Source organism: Camelus ferus, chromosome 22 (genome assembly GCF_009834535.1).
Source record: "Camelus ferus isolate YT-003-E chromosome 22, BCGSAC_Cfer_1.0, whole genome shotgun sequence".
Lineage (NCBI taxonomy): Eukaryota > Metazoa > Chordata > Mammalia > Artiodactyla > Camelidae > Camelus > Camelus ferus.
The window spans coordinates 24262346-24280288 of NC_045717.1; the positions used below are offsets into that span (position 1 = coordinate 24262346).

Here is a 17943-nt window from a genome sequence, read left to right on the forward strand (position 1 = left end):
GCAGCTCACCGTAGCCTGTCTGGGAGCTCAGGTTGCCCGGCCACATCACGAAGATTCCTAGAAGCTTCTCCCAATGTTTCATTTCATGGCTCACCTTCTGGACCGTGTTTTTGCTTCTTGGGCTCTCTGTGCTGATCGCAGGCAAGATCATTTTCACTGTTCTCTGCCATGGAAACAAGCCAGAGACTTTGTGAGTGCTTCTGCCGGGCTCTCAGCTTAGGGGGCCCCCGGGAGACCTGGAGGCCACATTCTGTTTTTCTCCTGTGAGCGAGGCTTAAATTGTGGCGGCAGAGCTGGTGGGGTGGGGCGGGGCTCGGCTGGTTAGAGGAGCTCCTGGCTCTTGGTTTTCTGGGACGATGGCTCCTGCCGCCCCAGAGGTGAACCACAGTGGTGCAGCAGGCTGGGACCCGCCCTGTGTGAGCCGAGGGCCTGGAGGCTCCAGCAGCCTGTGGTCTGTGTCTTCAGAGCCACTGTGGGAGAAGCTAAAGTGACTGCTTCTCGTGGCGGGGGGCAGGACACGCAGGCTTGCCGTGGCCCAGACCCCTGTCCCCACAAGCCAGGCCAGGTCAGGGAGAACTGAGCAGGGGGCCGAGTTGGAAAGGGACTCTGAAATCAGCCCACATTAGATGCTCACAGGCCATGGGTATCTCCTTGTGTCTCTCCCCTTGTCTCTCAAAATGGGCAGGGGTCCTTTGTCCCGTGGTGGTCACTCTATGGGGGCTGGTATCAGCCAGGGGCAAAACCTTCTAGGAGTCTTAAGGCTCCCACGGGAAGGGAGAACATCAGCTCTATCCTAAAGCTGTCCCTTGGCCCTCACTGTCCCGCCAGTACTGCCACACCACCCCTTCTGACAAGGGGACGCGGACTTGGGCCCGTAGAGCCACTAATCCTGGACGACAAGGAATCCCAGTGTCCAGGGAGGACTTAAGCCATTTGGTGCCCTGACAGGAAGGCGAGGCTGGCCCACTCACATTGGCTGGCCTCTCTCCTGCCTCACCAGATGACCCTGGCTCTTCTGAAACCGGGTCACTGTGGCCGTGTTTAGATTTCCCTAAAACAAATATTTGCCTGGCCAAGCCAGTCCAGTCAAGAAGTGTGCTCAGCAGCAAGGGGGGTACGGGGAGGGCAGGGGCAAGAGCCATTGCACAGCCGCAGCCGCCCCAGGGTGGGAGGAGAAAGTGGGCTGGCCTCTGGGGAAGGGTGGGCCATCCTCTCCCCTGGAGTTCTCAGAGAGCCAGCGGGTGTCTGCCTGGGTCTCTGAGCACCTCTGGTGAGACACAGATGGTGCCCTTGCTGGACAGCAAGCTGATGGCACAGGTAGCGAGGTTTGCTGACCCATTTATGCTTAGTTCTTTGTGTGTGAGTGAGCATGTCTCCTAGCGGGCTTAATGAGAGGCAGTCATTCTGTGGCCCGGGCCCCTGTGAGGCTGTAGGGACACTGCCGTGAACGGGACAGATGCGGGTGAGACAGGCAGGGATCCGTGACCAACCACTGTGACAACCACTGCTGTGAGGGTGGGGCAACCAGGTGGCTTGTGAAGATGAACGGAAAGACAGCTTTTGGTCCAGATGGTCATCTAAGGACCCAAGGTGTATTTAAGCTGAGATCTGATTAGAAGTTAGTCCAGTAAAGAGGGGGAAAAAAGTGTTCCAGGCAGATGAGACAGCACATGCAAAGGCCCTGGGGTGGGAAGAAGTCTGGCCTATTTGAGGAGCTGAGAAAAGGTCAGTTTGCCTGGGGCCTTTGTGATGAAGAGGGGTGAGGTTTGAGGGCCCAGCAGAGATTAGGACAGAAAGCACAGAAGGCTGAGGTAAGCGCTGGCTTTTACTGTAAGGGCTGTGGAAAACCAAGGAAGAGTTTTAAGCCACGGGGTCTGATTTGCAATGGATATGTAGTTGAGTTGGGAGATGGTTATAGTCCTTCAGCCGAGAGGTGACGCTGGCTTGGATGTTAGGGCTCATGGTTGGAAAGAAGTGGAACAATTTGAGAAATACTTGGGATGGGGACAGCTGCACGGATTGGGGCTCTGCTGGAGGAACCAGAGTGTCCGATAGGGGGCACCACCCCCCTTCTCATCATCTTCCTGCCCATCCCTTCCTCCTCGTAGCTTCTCACTGAATTCTGAGGGGGCGGAGAGGATGGCCACTGGGGCACCGACGTCTGACCGGGGCGACGCGGTCGAGATGGAGGACCCTGCCTCCCGCTTCCAGGTGCAGAAGCACTCATGGGACGGGCTCCGCAGCATCATCCACGGCAGCCGCAAGAACTCGGGCCTGATCGTCAACAAGGCTCCGCACGACTTCCAGTTCGTGCAGAAGACGGATGAGTCGGGCCCCCACTCCCACCGCCTCTACTACCTAGGTAAGCCCCCAGCTCCCTCGCACCCCCCACGCTGCCATAGGGCAGGGCAGTGTTTCTGGGGCGGCTGTTACTCAGTCTTCCAGCCTCCAGAGGCCAGCTGGTCCAATTAGTTAGAAGATCCGGATAGATGGGCCTGGCCCCGGACAAACCACCAAATGAATGAGATGCTGCCACCCACGGATGACATCTGTTTACAGTGAAGGCCAGGGCGCGAGTCCCCCAAGAGGGTCAGGTGTGTAGGTGGGCAGCTCAGAGGGCAGGCCTGCCCCATCTGTGTGGCAGCAGTGCCATGGCTCGGGCCCGGGGTGTGGGCCGAAGCCCTGAGATTGTTTCCAGTACCAGTCAGCTGGACTCACCCCTGAGTCGCTTCCAGGCCACCTGGGCTGGGTCAGGCCTGGCCAGTGAACAATGCGGCTTCCCCCTAGTGGGAGTCGAAAGTAACTCCGGTAGATGCTTGTCGACTAAGAAGAATCAAGTGATGTGTTTAAGAAGGATCCTGAGAATTGAAAAAAAAAACCTGAGGCTCAGGGAAAGGTGGCATGCTTGCATGACCGCGGAGCTGACAGCGGCCGGCTGGTTTGCTCTCCCCGCTCTGGATACCTGGATGAGCACGCTAATTGCTAATCGCTTCCGCTCTTGGGTGCGTGCCTCGTGAGCGGCACTTTCTGCGCCATCGGCAGTTACTAACGCGTTTGTGTTCCCTGCTGGACTGTGTGAGGGCCTCCGGGGCTCAGGTTAGGCCTCATGCCTGCCTGGGGCCTGGCTCCTGGTAGGTGGACAGCAAATAATACCTGTTGAGCAAATGACTATTGGCTGAAGGTCTCCCGGGGCAGGAAGGAGCGGTGCCAGGCATGTTCCTCTGTAAGCAGCCTGGCACGTGATTGTTGACCCAAAGCAGGTGTTCAGCTCTGGCACTGCACGTGCAGGGCCGGGTCATCCTCTGGGTCTCCTCTGCCTGCACCTGGTCAGCCCTCAGTCAGTATCAGAGTGAATATGAGGCCAGAGAACGAGTGAAGGTCCTCCTCTGCCAGAGACTGACCCCAATGGAGGCCAGATGGCTCTCCCTTCCCCATGGTCCAATGCAGGCGGTCCCCGTGGAGGCCCATGTGGAAACCAGACGACGCTTTGGCAAACACAGTCAGAGAATGGTCTAGAAGGGTCGGCCAGTGACAGCTGTCTGTTTTTAGAAATTAGTTTTACTGGGGCACGGCCACACCCATTGGTTTACAGACCATCTGTGGCTGTTTCTGAGCGGGGTCACGTGGTCTGCAAAGCCAAAAATACTGTCTGGCCCCTTATGGGAAAAAGTTTGCCAGCTCTAGCCCAGGAGAGATTAGGACATGCCTCAGGTTTCATTTCCCCAGGGGAGAGCTGGCTGTTACTACTCTGAGTGGCCAAGACTGTGGGACTGTGGTGAGCCATTGCCTTTCTCCCCGCCATGTTTCTGTGGCCCCTGAGCCCTGTCTCCAAGAACAGTCTCTCTTGGGCCCCTCACTCACTCAACTTCAGGTGGCCATCCAGGTCGAGGTACTTGTCTGAGTTTCCTGGGGCTGTTACTGAAGCAAGTGACCCCCAATTTAGGGGCTTAAAACAACCGACATGTATTCTCTCTCAGTTCTGGAGGCCAGAAGTCTGGAATCAGTTTCTCTGGGTGGAAATCAAGGTGTCAGCAGGGCCAGACTTCTTCTGGGGGCTCTAGGGAAGAATCCATTTGCCTCTTCCAGCTTCTGGTGGCCACTGGCAGGCCTTGGCTTGTGGCTCCATCACTGCAGTCTTTGCCTCCATGGTCACGTTGCTGCCTCCTCTTCTGTGTGTCTGAAACCTCCCTACCTCCCTCTTACAATGCACTTGATTACATTTAGGACCCACCTGGATAATCCAGACTAACCTCCCCAGCTCAGGGTCTTCAGTTTAATGCCATATACAGACGCCCTTTTGCCAGGAAGGTAACAGGGTCCAGGGATTAGGACACGGGCATCTTCGGGAGCCCTTGTGAAGCCAAACCACAGAGCTGCCGAAAGGGATGGAAATGCTCCAAGCTACTTTGCCTCCAGGGGCCCTTCATAGTAAGGACACGGGTATATCAGGGACCCCTCAAGGCCTATGACGGGGCTCTGACAAGCCTGAGCCGTATAGAGCCCAGGCATCTGCCCTCGGATATTTCTCTCCACGGATCCACCCTCATTGCCTACCTGCCCTCCACTGCCACGCTCCTAGGGTTGCACGTCTCAGGTTCTGGCCACCAGCAGAAGCAGACCAGCTTCCTTTGAACTTCTGGGAGAGGGACAGCCCCGCATCCAGTCAGCTGCAGCCTGTGCGCATGTCTGGGCCTGGGGTGGGTGGACTCTGCACTCCAGAGGAGGCTGAGGGCCCACCCGTGTAGGGGGCAGCTCCAGACTAGGGCTGGCTGAGCTGATCTGGTCTGTGTCACTGAGCACCCTTGGGGTACCCTTGACCTCACCTCACATCCATGTTCCTTGGGCTGAACTCCCCGGAGCCTCCGCATATTTATAATAGTGTGCACCAGCCCAGCGCAGGGGAAGGCAGGCAGCCAGAGACATTGATGGGTTAAATGGAAAGAGAGCCCAGAGCAATGCCGAGCCAGCCACTCTAAACATGCTGCTTGAGAGGGGCCCAGCCTTACCAGTCACGTCCTCCAGGGAGGCTCTTTGGGAGCCCAGTGCAGGTGGGATGGAGCAGAGAAGGGAACGTGCCTGCTTCTGCCCCCGTAAGACGGGCTCAGGTTCCGGGGCTTGGCTGCTATGAGCCAGTCAGCTCCTCCCCGCTGCAGGTGGGTATCCTGTGTCCAGTGATGGAGGGCGCAGGCGCAGACAGCACTGGGAGTCCCTTGAGGGGAGAGCAAGGCCTCTTGTGTCCTCATGTCCTGTGTCCAGGTCCAGGGTCACGTGCCCTGCCAGCCCGTCACCAAGGCCACGTGGTCTTTGCACAGTCTGGGGCTACCTGCCACATGGGTGGGCTTTGGGGTGGGGTGCTGTCCCCAGGGATGGGGTGAAGCTGGTAAGAGAAGGCACAGGAGGGACTGTGACGGCGGAAATCAGCGGCTGTGGTCAGCCATCTCAGACCCTCGCTTCGTGCACCAACCACCACTGTCACAGGTGTGGGGACAGGTCCCTCAGGGAATGTGCCGGGTTGGGCCATTTCATGTCACTGCTTATTAACTGGTGGGGAGGGGAGGTGGCTCCAGTGTCCTTGGCAAGGCTGTACCATTAACTTCCTGTTTGGAAGGCTCTGGCTCTCCCAGAGAGCCTGAGGACGGAAGCTGTCCAGAGCACGTGGCACTCAATTAAGAACGGCCACCTGCTCCCTCCCGGCCTTCCACACCGGCCCTGGATTCTGGTTTTGTTTTGTTTTGTTTTTTCAATTGAGGTGTAATTCACATCCCATAAAATTCCCTTTTTTAAAGGTGGACAGCTCAGTGGTTTGGGGTATACTCACAGTATTGTGCAACCATCACTGCAGTCTTAATCCTAGAGCTCTTCCATCAGCCCAGAAAGAAACCCCGTGCTCCTCAGCAGTCACTCCCCAACCCCCTCTCCCTGCCCCTGGCAGCCACTCATGCTCTTCCTGTCTCTGGACTCGCCTGTTCCGGACATTTCACGCAAATGGAACCACACGCCACATGATTCTCGTCCCCACTTGTCTTGTGAACTTGGGAGGGAAGGCGGCGGCACGTCTGAGCCTCCAGCTGTGAGTGAGCCCGGCTGTGGCAGCTTAAAGGCTCCTTAGAAAGCGAATTGTGGATGATTCTCACTTGCAAGTCTAAGTTAGCTTTGCATTTTCCTGAATTGCACCTCATTAACCTAATATTTTTCTTTAAACGCTTTCTTTTACTAACTATACTTGACATGCAAACTTTGTCATAAGTGGAAAACCCAGGTTGCTTGACATATTGAGAAGCTGCCCGTAGTGGTAACTGCAGTGGAACAGGTATAAATATAAGCTCTTTCTGGCTCCAGAGGCGCTGAGCTTGGGGCCCACCTGTTCTCCCACAGCAGCAGGCAGGGGAGAGGTCAGCCATAGAGCCTGTGTGTAACAAGCATGAAGTCCTGGGTTCAATCCCCAGTACCTCCATTAAAATAAAACAAACCTAATTAAGTCTCCCCCCCCCCAAGTTTTTTTAAATTAAAAAATAAAAATAAAATAGATGGACAAAAAATATATATACAAAAAGTGAGTGTATGTATGGGGAGGTCAGCCTCTGAAAAGAGACCAGCGCCAAGCCGGATCTTCCTTCTGGAAAACTTCAGATTGAAAGGAGTCAGAGGGACCTAGCCACTCACAGCACACTCCTGGACCACTGCAGAGCATCCTGCCTGTTGCTGGGGAGCCCTGCGTGGGCCCCCGCCTCGTTGACCAGAGAGTGGGGACCCCCAGGCTTCCCTAGAGAGCCATTCTACCCCCACCGTGAACTTTGTTAACAGCAGTCATACCGAGACCCACTGAGGCGAAGACACTGCCAGTTGGAGGACATGCCCTTATTTTATTTGCCACCATTTGTGCTGAGTGCTTTATACTTCCTACCTCTCATAGTCTGCATGCGAGCCTCAATAGGCAGCTATTATAGTTCACACATAAGGTTAGACTAGGTCAGTGGTTCTCAGTCAAGGTGATCCTGCCCCCTCCCCCGCCAGCAGACACTGGACGATGTCTGGAATGTCTGTGGTTGGCATGACTTAGGGGGGGCTCCTGGCATCCGGTGGGTGGGGCAGGGAGGCTGCTCTGCACCCCCCAGTGCCCAGGACAGCCCCACAGAGGAGGACCGGCCTGGGGTCAGCAGTGCCGAGGGGGGAGGCGCTGGATTGGATACACATTTCCCGATCCCTGGCCATGGCTTTGCCCTTGCTCTGATCCTAGATTAATTCCTAGCCTTTGCAAAAGCCCTTAATCGAACAGGACATTCGACCGGAGCCCAGCCTATGGTGAGGTGGGGGTCACCTACTTCCCATTTTTTGTCCCCTTGTGCGCTGTTTCTTCAGGAGCTCGGGCAATGAGGTGATCAGCACTACCATCTCCAAGGTGGAAGCCCCTGCTGCACCTGCTGCCGTGTGCACACCCGGGGCCATGGCTTCTGTGGGGAGGCGTGTGCTGCCCGGCGCTGCAGAAGCAGGAGGAATCAGCTGGGCCCACGCGGGGAGCCCCACCCAAGACCCTCGTCCATTCCGGCTTTCATCTCTTCCCCCCAGGGATGCCCTATGGCAGCCGAGAGAACTCCCTGCTCTACTCCGAGATCCCCAGGAAGGTCCGGAAGGAGGCCCTGCTGCTCCTGTCCTGGAAGCAGATGCTGGATCACTTCCAGGTGAGCTGCACGTGTCGGGCCCTGCCCGCAGGCGGGACAGGCGGCCTTTGTGGGCCCTGACCCCGAGGGGCCCCAGCCTGATGCCCCATTAACACCCGTGCTGCTGAGATGAGTACCCAGCCCTGCATGGAGGCCCACCCTCCCCGCTCCCTCAGTTCATACCCAAACCCCAATGCTGGGCTGGTGATGACAGCTTGCATCAAAAGCACCTCTTCCCTTTAAATGCCTCATCGAAGGCATGGAAGTAACTTGAACTAAGAACCTTTAATAGAAATTTAGCTGATAATGAATGTTATCCAGTCTCCTCGCTCCCAGGGAGGAGCTGGCTGGTGAGGGGTGAGAGTGTCTTTTGCACTGACTATGTTCATAAATATAACGCGACAGTACGCGGGGGGAGGGGCTCTGGGGGAGGGCCCATGCTGCTGCTCTCACTTTTGCCTGTCCCCTGTCCCTGTCCCCTGCTCCGGAGAGTCGCCAAGCCAAGTTTCTTCCTTTAATGTTCCTCTGCATTTCCATATATCTTCAGAATTACCCCCGGGCAGCTGCATGGTGTCCACTGTGGCTTACCTGCCCGCCCGACCCAAGATCAAGCGTATGGGTGGTCATGTGGTCCTGCATTTGCCCCGCTCCTACCCACGCAGAGAGTAGGAGTGCGTGCTGTTGGGTGGGTTCGGCTGAAAATCTCTCACAGGAAGGGATTGTGATCAGAACTGGAGGGAGGGGGTCTGTAGGATGGCAGTGGGGACAGGGGAGGAGCTCCGGGTGAGCCCAACAACCCCAGGCCACTGGTCACCCTTGCAGCCACCAGGTGAGGGCCCTCTCTGGCCACTGTGGTGGGGGCTCTGCCACCTGTTCTCTGGGCACAGCTCTGCTCATCAGAACATTCTCGTGGACCAAAGTCAGATGGGTTCCTCCCAACAATGCCCAGGCTGGAGGGTCTATGCCAAGAGTCCCAGGGCCTCTGGCTGCTGACGCTGGTGTCCCCATATCTGCAGGCCACGCCCCACCACGGGGTCTACTCCCGGGAAGAGGAGCTCCTGCGGGAGCGGAAGCGCTTGGGCGTCTTCGGCATCACCTCCTACGACTTCCACAGTGAGAGCGGCCTCTTCCTCTTCCAGGCCAGCAACAGCCTCTTCCACTGTCGGGACGGGGGCAAGAACGGCTTCATGGTGAGCCGCGCTCGCTGGCGGGGGGCAGGGTGGGCAGTGGCATCCTGCCCCCCTGAGCCAGGCCTCTCTATCCCCAGGTGTCCCCCATGAAGCCCCTGGAAATCAAGACCCAGTGTTCCGGGCCCCGGATGGACCCCAAGATCTGCCCCGCCGACCCTGCCTTCTTCTCCTTCATCAACAGCAGTGACCTGTGGGTGGCCAACATCGAGACGGGCGAGGAGCGGCGGCTCACTTTCTGCCACAGAGGTGAGGCCGGGCTGGACGGGCCTGCACCTGGGGGTGGTGTCGGCCGGGCCCGGCCAGTGCTGCTTGTGCATGGCCATCACAGCCACCCTTCCAGCTTCTAGAAAGGCCCCGGTCCGCCACCGCACTTCCTGCCAGCCCACCAGGCACCTTCCAGAACCCTGATCTCACGGGCCACCCTCCCTTATCCCTCCTCTGGCCTCACGGAGAGTCCAGCTGCCTGGAGTGTGGTCTTCCTCTGTGTGGATCGGCCTGGCTGCAGCGGTCTGGCCTCCCCGCCAAATGTCGTTCTGTGCCTCTGCTCACCTCCACCCTTCCTGCCTCCGCTCTCCTGTCCAGCTCCTCGAGTTGAGCTCAGAACTCACCTGACCTAGGTTCTCCTGCAGGCCCCTGCTCTCCAGAAGTGTCATCACCCTTCTACAGGTGTCTGCAGAAATGCACCAGTCATGACCTGAGACCCCAGTCCCAGCCTCCCAGCCTCCCCCTGGGCTCCAGCGCCCTCTCTCTAAACCTGAGCCTCGGGGCAACTTGGACAATGGTCATGCCCAGAGACATTTTTAGTTGTCACAGCTGGATGAGGGCACTCCTGGCATCAACGGGTGGAGGCCAGGGGTGTTGCTGCACACCCTACAGGGCCGGCCCAGGCCGGCCCCCCACAAAGAACAGTCTGGGCTGATGTCAGCCGTGCAAGGGAAGAAGCCCTGCTCGAGGCCAGACTCTTCATCTCTCAGCCGGCTCTCTCCCACTCCAGGCTTGTCCAGTGTCCTCGACGACCCCAGATCTGCAGGCGTAGCCACCTTCGTCATCCAGGAAGAATTTGACCGCTTCACTGGCTACTGGTGGTGTCCCACAGCCTCCTGGGAGGGTAGGTGCCTTTCCGTTTTTAAAAACGTGTCTGCACACACTTCTTTTATTACCAGAGTCACAGTCTATGTGCTTGTCTGCTCTTTGCTCATTTCACTTAAAATAAACCTCAGCAACCTTCCTGTCAACACCTGTGTCTCAGTCCTCTCAGGCTGCTGTGACAGTGCCACAGCCAGGGTGGCTTGTAAACAGCAGACATTTATTTCTCTCCGTGTGGAGGCTGGAAGTCCAAGACCAAGGCAGATTCGGTGCCTGGGGAGGGCCTCTTCTAGGTTCAGAGATGCTGTCTTATCACCCTGTCCTCACCTGGTGAAGGGCGAGGAGCTCGCTGAGGCCCCTTTATAAGGGCACTAATCCACTTCACCAGGGCTCCGCCCTCATGACCTAATCACCTCCCAGAGGCCCCACCTCTAACCCATCACATTGCGGGTAGAATCTAACATTTGGATTCTGGGGCAACACAGACATTTGGTGCCCTGCAGGCAGCACATGGAGAATCCTTTAACTGTGGACGTCCTGCGGGTGGGGATGTTCCACAGTTTATTTAACTGGTCCACACCGGTGGATGCTTCGGTTGTTTCCAGTTTGGGGTTACGTTCTTGCTTTGTACTGTGCTGAGATCCTCATGCATTTGCCCTGGTGACCACCTGCAGGTGCGTTAATGGTTCTCGACCAGAGGTGCTTCTGCCCCCAGGGGACACTGGGCGACGTCTGGGGACATCTGTGCTTGTCATGACTGGGGTGCTCCTGGCGTTGAGGGGGTGGGGCCGGGGAGGCTGCTCCACGGATGGACCCCCATAGAGGACAATCCATCCCCCAGTGTCCTCAGTGCCAAGTGTCGAAAATCTTGCCGTGGAGAACACTCCCAGCTGTCAGAGAAGTGAGTTGAGGCTTCCTGCATCTTACATCTTGTTGGGCTTTGTCCACAAGTTATGAAAGAAACCAGATTAGCAGGCCCCTCTGTATCTGTTTTCTGCCCTGTGCATACAGCAGGGGTGTCGTCTCCCCTCCCCTACTCAGTCAAGCAAAGTCTGTTTCCCGAGCACGGGGTTTGGGGAGGGTTCCCGGGGTGTGTGGGTAGCGTGAGATCCTCCGTCACGCGAGCCCACGTGAACTGAGGCCCCCTTGTTCGCATGAGCTCCCTCCCTGGGACGCGGCCATGGGCCAGGCCCCCTCTGCTGGAGCTCTGCCTGCCTCAGCGCCTCTGTGTGTGTCAGTGGGGCATGTGGCTATGAAAGCCAGGATCCTGGGCACAGGCCGCTGAGCGTCCACCATCGCAGCTGAGTGCCCCGTCATCTGCTGTTCACTTCTGACTTTACATCAGCGAGCCTTTTCCTAAAACTGATTTGAGAAGAAAACTTCACGGTCCTACCGTAAGTAGAAGCTAGGCATTACAGCCGTGCGATGGAGAGAAGCCAGCCGTACATTCCAGCCAGCGCCCAGGAGGAGGATGAGTCGTGGCATCAGAGGTGTCTAAGGGCTGCTGGCACCTGGTGGGAGCGGCAGGATCCTGGGGAGGATGCTGCATGCTGCTCCATCTGGGCCAGGGTCTTTGACCACTGCAGTGCCGTGTGGGCCCCCTGGTCCGTGTCTCTGGGGAAAGGGGCTCCAGTCAGGAGTCAGGGTCCTGGATCAGATCCCTCAGCTGGTGACTCTGCCTACCGGAAGCAGGTGACCATCCCACCCTTCGACTTCCTGGTGTGGAAAACAAGGTCTCTTCTCCTTGGCCCTGTGGACACTGAGGCCACATCATTCTCCGTGGGGGGTTGTGGTGACTCAGTGTGACAATCACAGATGTCTCCAAACATTGCCACCATCCCCCGGGGTACAGAACCCCTGGTTGAGAACCACTGGCCTGGATGACGTCACTTTCTCACTCTGCTCTTCTGCAGTAGCTCAGAGCCCCTCAGAGCCCCCAAATCTGCCGCCAGGTAGGTGCTCACCCCTTTTGCTGCAGCCCCCCTCATGCTGTGCGCTGTGGGGCTACAGGGACCATGGCAGCCCGACAGGGTCTTTCCTGGCTGAGGAGCTCAGGGCCCCAGAATGATCCGGGGCCAGTGGACGGGCACAGAAGCCCTGGGTGCTGACAGCACTGCGCTCCCTAACCATAGGCCTCTGCCCACCCTCAGCCCTGCAGGCCTCCAGTACCCCTTGGGCAGGTGTGGAGACAGCAACCTGCAGGCGGGGTGGGCTTGGCTGTGGTCAGGGGCTGTCATTTGTCTATCTGCAGTGAGCCAGGTGGGGTCCAGGAAGCAGCTGGGGACCCTTTCGGCAGCCGAGGAGGGAAAGGCAGGTTGAGGAACCTGCCTTGGGCCGCGTCCGTTGCCGTTGGCATTGCCAGTCCCCATGCTCCTTGCTGAGCATCAGCTCCTGGAGATTCGCTTACTTCTCAGGACAACCGTCACTGCTATCCTTCTTGAGCCACGCCCCAGCTGCTGGTCCGCTCAGGCAGCCGTAACCAAGTCCCACAAACGAGTCAACTCAAACGACAGGCATTTACTGCCTCACAGTCTGGAGGCTGGGTGTCCGAGTGGGAGGTGTGGGCAGGGCTGGTTGTCCTGAGGCCTCTCTCCTCAGCTTCTCCCCACGTCTCCACGGGGTCTCTTCTCTGTGCGTGTCTGGGTCCCAGTCTCTTCCAACAGGAACACCTGTCACACTGGATCAGGGCCCACCCTCAGGGCCCCCTTTTAACCAGATCACCTCTTTAAGACCCCATCTCCGAAGGCAGTCCCACTGCAAGGCCCGGGGCTTAGGGCTTGAACGTCAGAACTCGGTGGGGGTGCACTTAGCCCGAAGCCCCCCACGAGGCCGCCTGCCTTGCCGTTCTATGCTGGGAAGAGATCAGTTCCTGCTCCCACTGTGCAGGGAAGGAAGCTAGGGCCCCAAGAGGAGATGGAGCTGACTTAAGGTCTAGGACACACCAGAGCCGGGGTTTCAGCCCCAGGGCTCGCTCTTGTCTGGGCCCCGCCATGACAGAGCAGGGTCCCTGCGTGTGCAGCGGGGCTGGGGTGACAGCAGGGATGCCTGGTGCCCTCAGCAGCCTCCCCTGCCCCCACCCAGGTTCCGAAGGCTGCAAGACTCTGCGGATCCTATATGAGGAAGTCGATGAGTCCGAAGTTGAGATCATTCATGTGCCCTCTCCTGCGCTAGAAGAAAGGAAGACGGACTCCTACCGGTACCCCAGGACAGGTGAGGGCCCAGGACAGGTGTGGGTGTCTGGGCAATGGTCTAGAGCCTCTTAGAACATGGTCGGGCACCAACCAGGATGGGCGCACAGGACCCAAGCAGGGACGGACCCAGAGAAGCAGACTGGGCTCGGGAACAAGAGCAGGGCCAGTGCCATGATCAGTGGTGACCGACATCCTGCCTCATGGCCCAGGAGACAGTAGGAGCCAGTGGTGGGTGGGATGGCTCTCCTGGGGCGTGTCAGACACTCACTGCCTTGTGAGAATACAGACTCAAGTTTGCCCCATTTCTCAAGAGAAGCCGGAAATCCAGACTGACCCAAGAGTCTCCCAATTCTCAAATGTCACTCAAATCATTTAAAAACCCTGAGTGTTGGCCAGATGTAGCATCATCGAGACCTCAAGGAAGCACGTGAGAGATTTGCTTTTGCCGACCACGGGCCACGCTAGGCCGAGCCCACCAAGCGCTGCTTCAGCCCCGGGTGTGGACGGGGACACCAGGTGTCTCCTTTTCCCTGTTCAAGAGATGAAGGAGCGGAGGCTCAGAGACGTTCCCTGTTGGGGTGTGACAGCCACGGGGGCCACAGCTGAGATTTGTCTTAGAAATAACGAGCCTGGACCGAGTCCCACCTCTGGAAAGTGTGTCTTGGTTGCTCCAGCCCGTAGACCACCTGCCTCTTGACAGCTGAGGACCGGCTGTGTCGCTGGGACATGGGCCACCTTTCTCTGTCCCTGGTGGTTTTATTATGGGCGTGCGCTGTTTTTGCAGCCAGCTTTCAAGCTCTCCGGAGGCAGGGAGGCATCTTCCTCGTGTCTGTCTCCCCCCACACACGGATCTGACCTGTGTTCTTAAACAGCAAAGATATGGCCACATCACTGTCGGGAACAAGGTCCGGGGCCAAAGTCAGAAAGTCCTGCCTAAGGGACTTTGTGCCAGGGCCAGAGAAGGTGACAGACTTACAGAGAGACCTGTGGACACCCAGCGCCACCCCCACCCCCGCCCTGCTCTCAGCCCTCTTGGCGACACCTGCCAGGGCCGCCTTGCTTTCGTCTCTGCAGGCAGCAAGAATCCCAAGATCGCCTTGAAACTGGCCGAGTTCCAGACCGACAGTCAGGGCAAGGTAAGAGTGCCTGGGCGCCCAGGAGAAGCTTCTGGACGAGGAGAGGAGGGCCGGCGTCTGTGATGGGGGACAGGTGGATGGCTGGGCAGTGTCAGCAGGCCACCCGCCCTCATGCTGGGGCAGGTGCTTCTCTTGGCCAACTGAGCTCAAAGGGGCACTGCCTGGCGGAGCCCCAGCTTCCAGGCCAGGCCCGCTGCCGATCACCCTGAGCCCGGCCTCACCTGCCTCCACATGGCCCCGAGGCACAGGAAGGGGCTGCCCATGAGTAAGCTGCCCCAAAAGTCCCACAGGGGTTGGGCTCCCCAGGAGGTTGGTGGCTTGCAGGCCTTCCAGAACAGAGAACTCTGGGGTCAGTGGCCTGGGGGACCCTGGCCTCAGGCCAGGCCGCTCCCCCGCCCCCGCGTTGGGCAGCTCCTCACGGATCACTGCCCTGGGCCCATCAGTGTTCTAGATTCTTCTCTCTCACCTAGTCAGCACCAAGGACAAGGGTCCTCATCACACAGGCTGTCATTCCTCCAGACCCACAGCCAAGAGGGCAAAGGAAGCTGTGCAGAGGAGGGCAGTGGGGATGCCCAGCCCCACATGGGGATGTCACAGGAAAATGCCCCTCACGGCAGAGCTTGGAGCACGTCGAAGAGCCGGGGAAGCCCCTGAGTATTTTTGCCAAACCAGCTTCTTGTGTAACATTTCAGAAAAAAAGCATGAGATAAAGTACACTTACCTTCATGATTTCAGGGGTTGGTTTTTGGTTGTGGCCTGATCAGGCCCTAACCGAACCCTTCTCCACTCTCAACCAGTCAACATTCTGGCAGATTTGACAGGGATCTGCCATTAAGTGGCTTTGCTGAGCCCCCGCCAGCTGTTGTAAATGGTTCTTCCTGGCCCTGTCAAATGAGCAGGGTCCTGAGGTGGGCATGGGTTTTGCCCACTGAACGGGCAGCTGGGGAACATGGGGTGGTGGCAAGCCTGGGGCTGCGGGGACACACTGAGGCCCTGCCTGCCTTCCTCCTGTCCACCCTCCAGAGGAGATGCCCTGCTGGCCCACTTACCTCCAGGAAGCTGCAGCTTTGAGGCTGTGTCTCACCCAGGGCCACCTGGCTCTTCAGTGACAGCCCAGACCAGAACCCTTGGTTCCAGCCAACAGGCTGTCTTAACAAAGTACCCTGGGAGGCTTAAGCCACCAAAGTTTACTGTCTCCCAGTTCTGGAGGCTGAAAGTCAGAAATCAAGGTGTCAACAGGGCTGGTTCCTCCTGAGGCCTTAAGGGAGGACCCTGTTCCAGGCCTCTCCTTGACTTGTAGACGGCCGCCTTCTCCTTGTGTCTTTAAAGATGTTCTCTGCCCATATGCAGCCTGTGTCCACCTTTCCCCCTTTCCATAAGGACACCAGCCTGTTGGACTGGGGCCCCTGACACTGGTACAACCTCCCTGTAACTAATTACGTCTGCCACCACCCAGGTTCCATGTAAGGCCCCATTCTGAGGTACCGGGATTCAGGACTCCAACCTATCGATTTTGGGGCAACATGGTGGCCCGTCCTCCTGGGCACACATAGCCAGGCCGGAGTGTGACCGGAGTCTGCCCTCCCTTTAGATCGTGTCCACGCAAGAGAAGGAGCTGGTGCAGCCCTTCCGGACGCTCTTCCCGAAGGTGGAGTACATCGCCCGGGCCGGCTGGACCCGGGACGGCAAATAGTGAGTGTCTCCATCACAGAGAGAAGGCGGGTGTCCCTTTGCAGTCACTTGCTAGCCCTTCTGCCCAGATCAGGGGCAAACGGCCCTAAACCAGGGCCCCAAATCTGGCCCAGGGGCCAAATAGGCTGCTGCCAATTGCTGTACTGCCCACGAGCCAAGAATGGCCTTATGTTTTTAAGTGATGTGTTGGGGGAGGTATCCAAAGGTGAAGAAGATTTTGTTACATGTGAAACTGATAGGAAATCCACATTTCAGCATCCATAAATAAACCTCTGGCACATGGCCACACGCAGTTTATTTTCACATCATCTGTGGCCGCTCGCACGACAGGGGCAAGGTTGAGTTGTGAAAGAAACTTTGTCCCACGGAGTGGCCATCTGGCCCCACTGGCCGCATTCCCGAGAGCAGAGGCCACCCGAGCTGAGGCTCGGGGCCTTCGGCAGCCCTCGGGCTCTGGCCGGATTCTGCGTCCCTGCAGTGCTCCTTAGGCGGGGTGTTAGTTGCTCTGCCCCAACGCTGAGTCAGTGCCTGGCTCACCTCCGCTGGCCACTGAGGCCCCGGCCCTCTCTCGCGTTGCCCTCCCAGCGCCTGGGCCATGTTCCTGGACCGGCCCCAGCAGCGGCTCCAGCTCGTCCTCCTGCCCCCGGCCCTGTTCGTCCCCACCACTGAGAGCGAGGAGCAGCGGGCCGCCTTCGCCAGAGCGGTGCCCCGGGACGTCCAGCCGCATGTTGTCTACGAGGAGGCCACTGACGTGTGGATCAACGTAAGGGCTGGGGTGTCCCACGTCCGCACCCCCAGGTCCCCAGTGGGGCAGGGGCTGGCGAGATAGAGAAGCCAGCTTGGGGGTAGGGTCCGTGGGGTCCGCCCTCCACACCAGGCTGTTGGAGCCTCCCCTTCCTTGAACGGACGCGGCCCGAGTTTCTGAGTCCCCCTCCTCCTCCCCTCGCCTTTTGACAGTCCTCTCTCTCTGCCTGGACAGGTTCACGACATCTTCTATCCCTTCCCCCAAGCAGAGGGAGAGGACGAACTCTGCTTCATCCGCGCCAATGAGTGCAAGACAGGCTTCTGCCACTTGTACAAGGTCACCGCTGTCTTGAGGCCCCATGGCTATGACTGGACCCAGCCCTTCAGCCCTGGGGAAGGTGAGCGAGCCTGGCTAACACCTTGCTCACCAGCCAGCCGCCTGGGGTTCAGCGGCTGGCGGCTCTGCACCGTTTGTTCACCGGCCTCGCCCCGAGCCCGCATGCCCCAGTGGGAGTGGGCGCTGATGAATAAGAGGCCAGCCTTGCCCAGTGCCTTTCACAGCTCTAGTTTATTCAGTCAGCGGTATTTTTTGAGCACCTACTACATGCCAGGCCCTTTGCACACCGAGGCCTATCGCCTATTTTTGTAAATAAGTTTTTATTGGCACACAGTCATGCCCATGCATTTGCGTATTGTCTGTGGCCGTGTTCACGCCTCGACAGCTGAGTTGAGTGGTCGTGACAGGAGCTGTGTCTCCCAAAGCTGGGAGTATCTATTGTCTGGCTCTTTGTAGGGAAAGCTGGCTGGCCCTAGGTGCAGGGGCTGCCACTGTAGAAAGAGGAAAATGAAAATCTCTGCTCTAGCGGGGGAGGCAGGCAGTCATCCAAAAACCGTGAAAGGTGCTGTTTTGGACGTGACAAACATGGCACAGGGAAAATAGATAAGAGGTGGGGAGCAGGGGGCCTTCCTTCTGGAACAGGAGGCCAGGACCATGTCCCTGGATAATGTGCCACGAAGCAGAGACCTGGGGGAGGGGGTGGAGGCAGCCACACAGAGCGCTCTAGACAGAGGACACAGCACATGCAAAGGCCCTGGGGCAGGAGTGGGCTCGGTGTGTTGGAGGGACAGTGAGGAGGTCCGTGTGTCTGGAGCAGACTGAGCGAGGGGGAGAAAGGGAGGAGTTGAGGGCAGGGAGGGGACGGCCAGGTGGTACCAGGCCTTGTGGGCCACAGGAAGGACTTGGGCT

General features: G+C 58.2%; 1 protein-coding gene across 7 annotated transcripts in view; it reads left to right on the forward strand.

Annotated features, from left to right (window-relative positions):
* The window catches only part of DPP9 (dipeptidyl peptidase 9), a 37658-nt gene that overhangs the window by 5063 nt on the left and 14652 nt on the right, over positions 1 to 17943 (forward strand). For 5 of the 7 annotated variants that reach the window (XM_032465860.1, XM_032465863.1, XM_032465859.1 and 2 more), the window contains 10 exons: positions 2109 to 2362; positions 7567 to 7679; positions 8675 to 8848; positions 8926 to 9094; positions 9843 to 9956; positions 13016 to 13144; positions 14200 to 14261; positions 15853 to 15953; positions 16539 to 16716; positions 16933 to 17095. In XM_032465860.1, the coding sequence (XP_032321751.1) occupies positions 2109 to 2362; positions 7567 to 7679; positions 8675 to 8848; positions 8926 to 9094; positions 9843 to 9956; positions 13016 to 13144; positions 14200 to 14261; positions 15853 to 15953; positions 16539 to 16716; positions 16933 to 17095 (1457 nt within the window). Of the gene's footprint in view, positions 1 to 57; positions 191 to 1196; positions 1318 to 2108; positions 2363 to 7566; positions 7680 to 8674; positions 8849 to 8925; positions 9095 to 9842; positions 9957 to 13015; positions 13145 to 14199; positions 14262 to 15852; positions 15954 to 16538; positions 16717 to 16932; positions 17096 to 17943 lie in introns of those variants that run through there. The other 2 variants (XM_014561987.2, XM_006187942.3) reach the window with 2 other exon arrangements.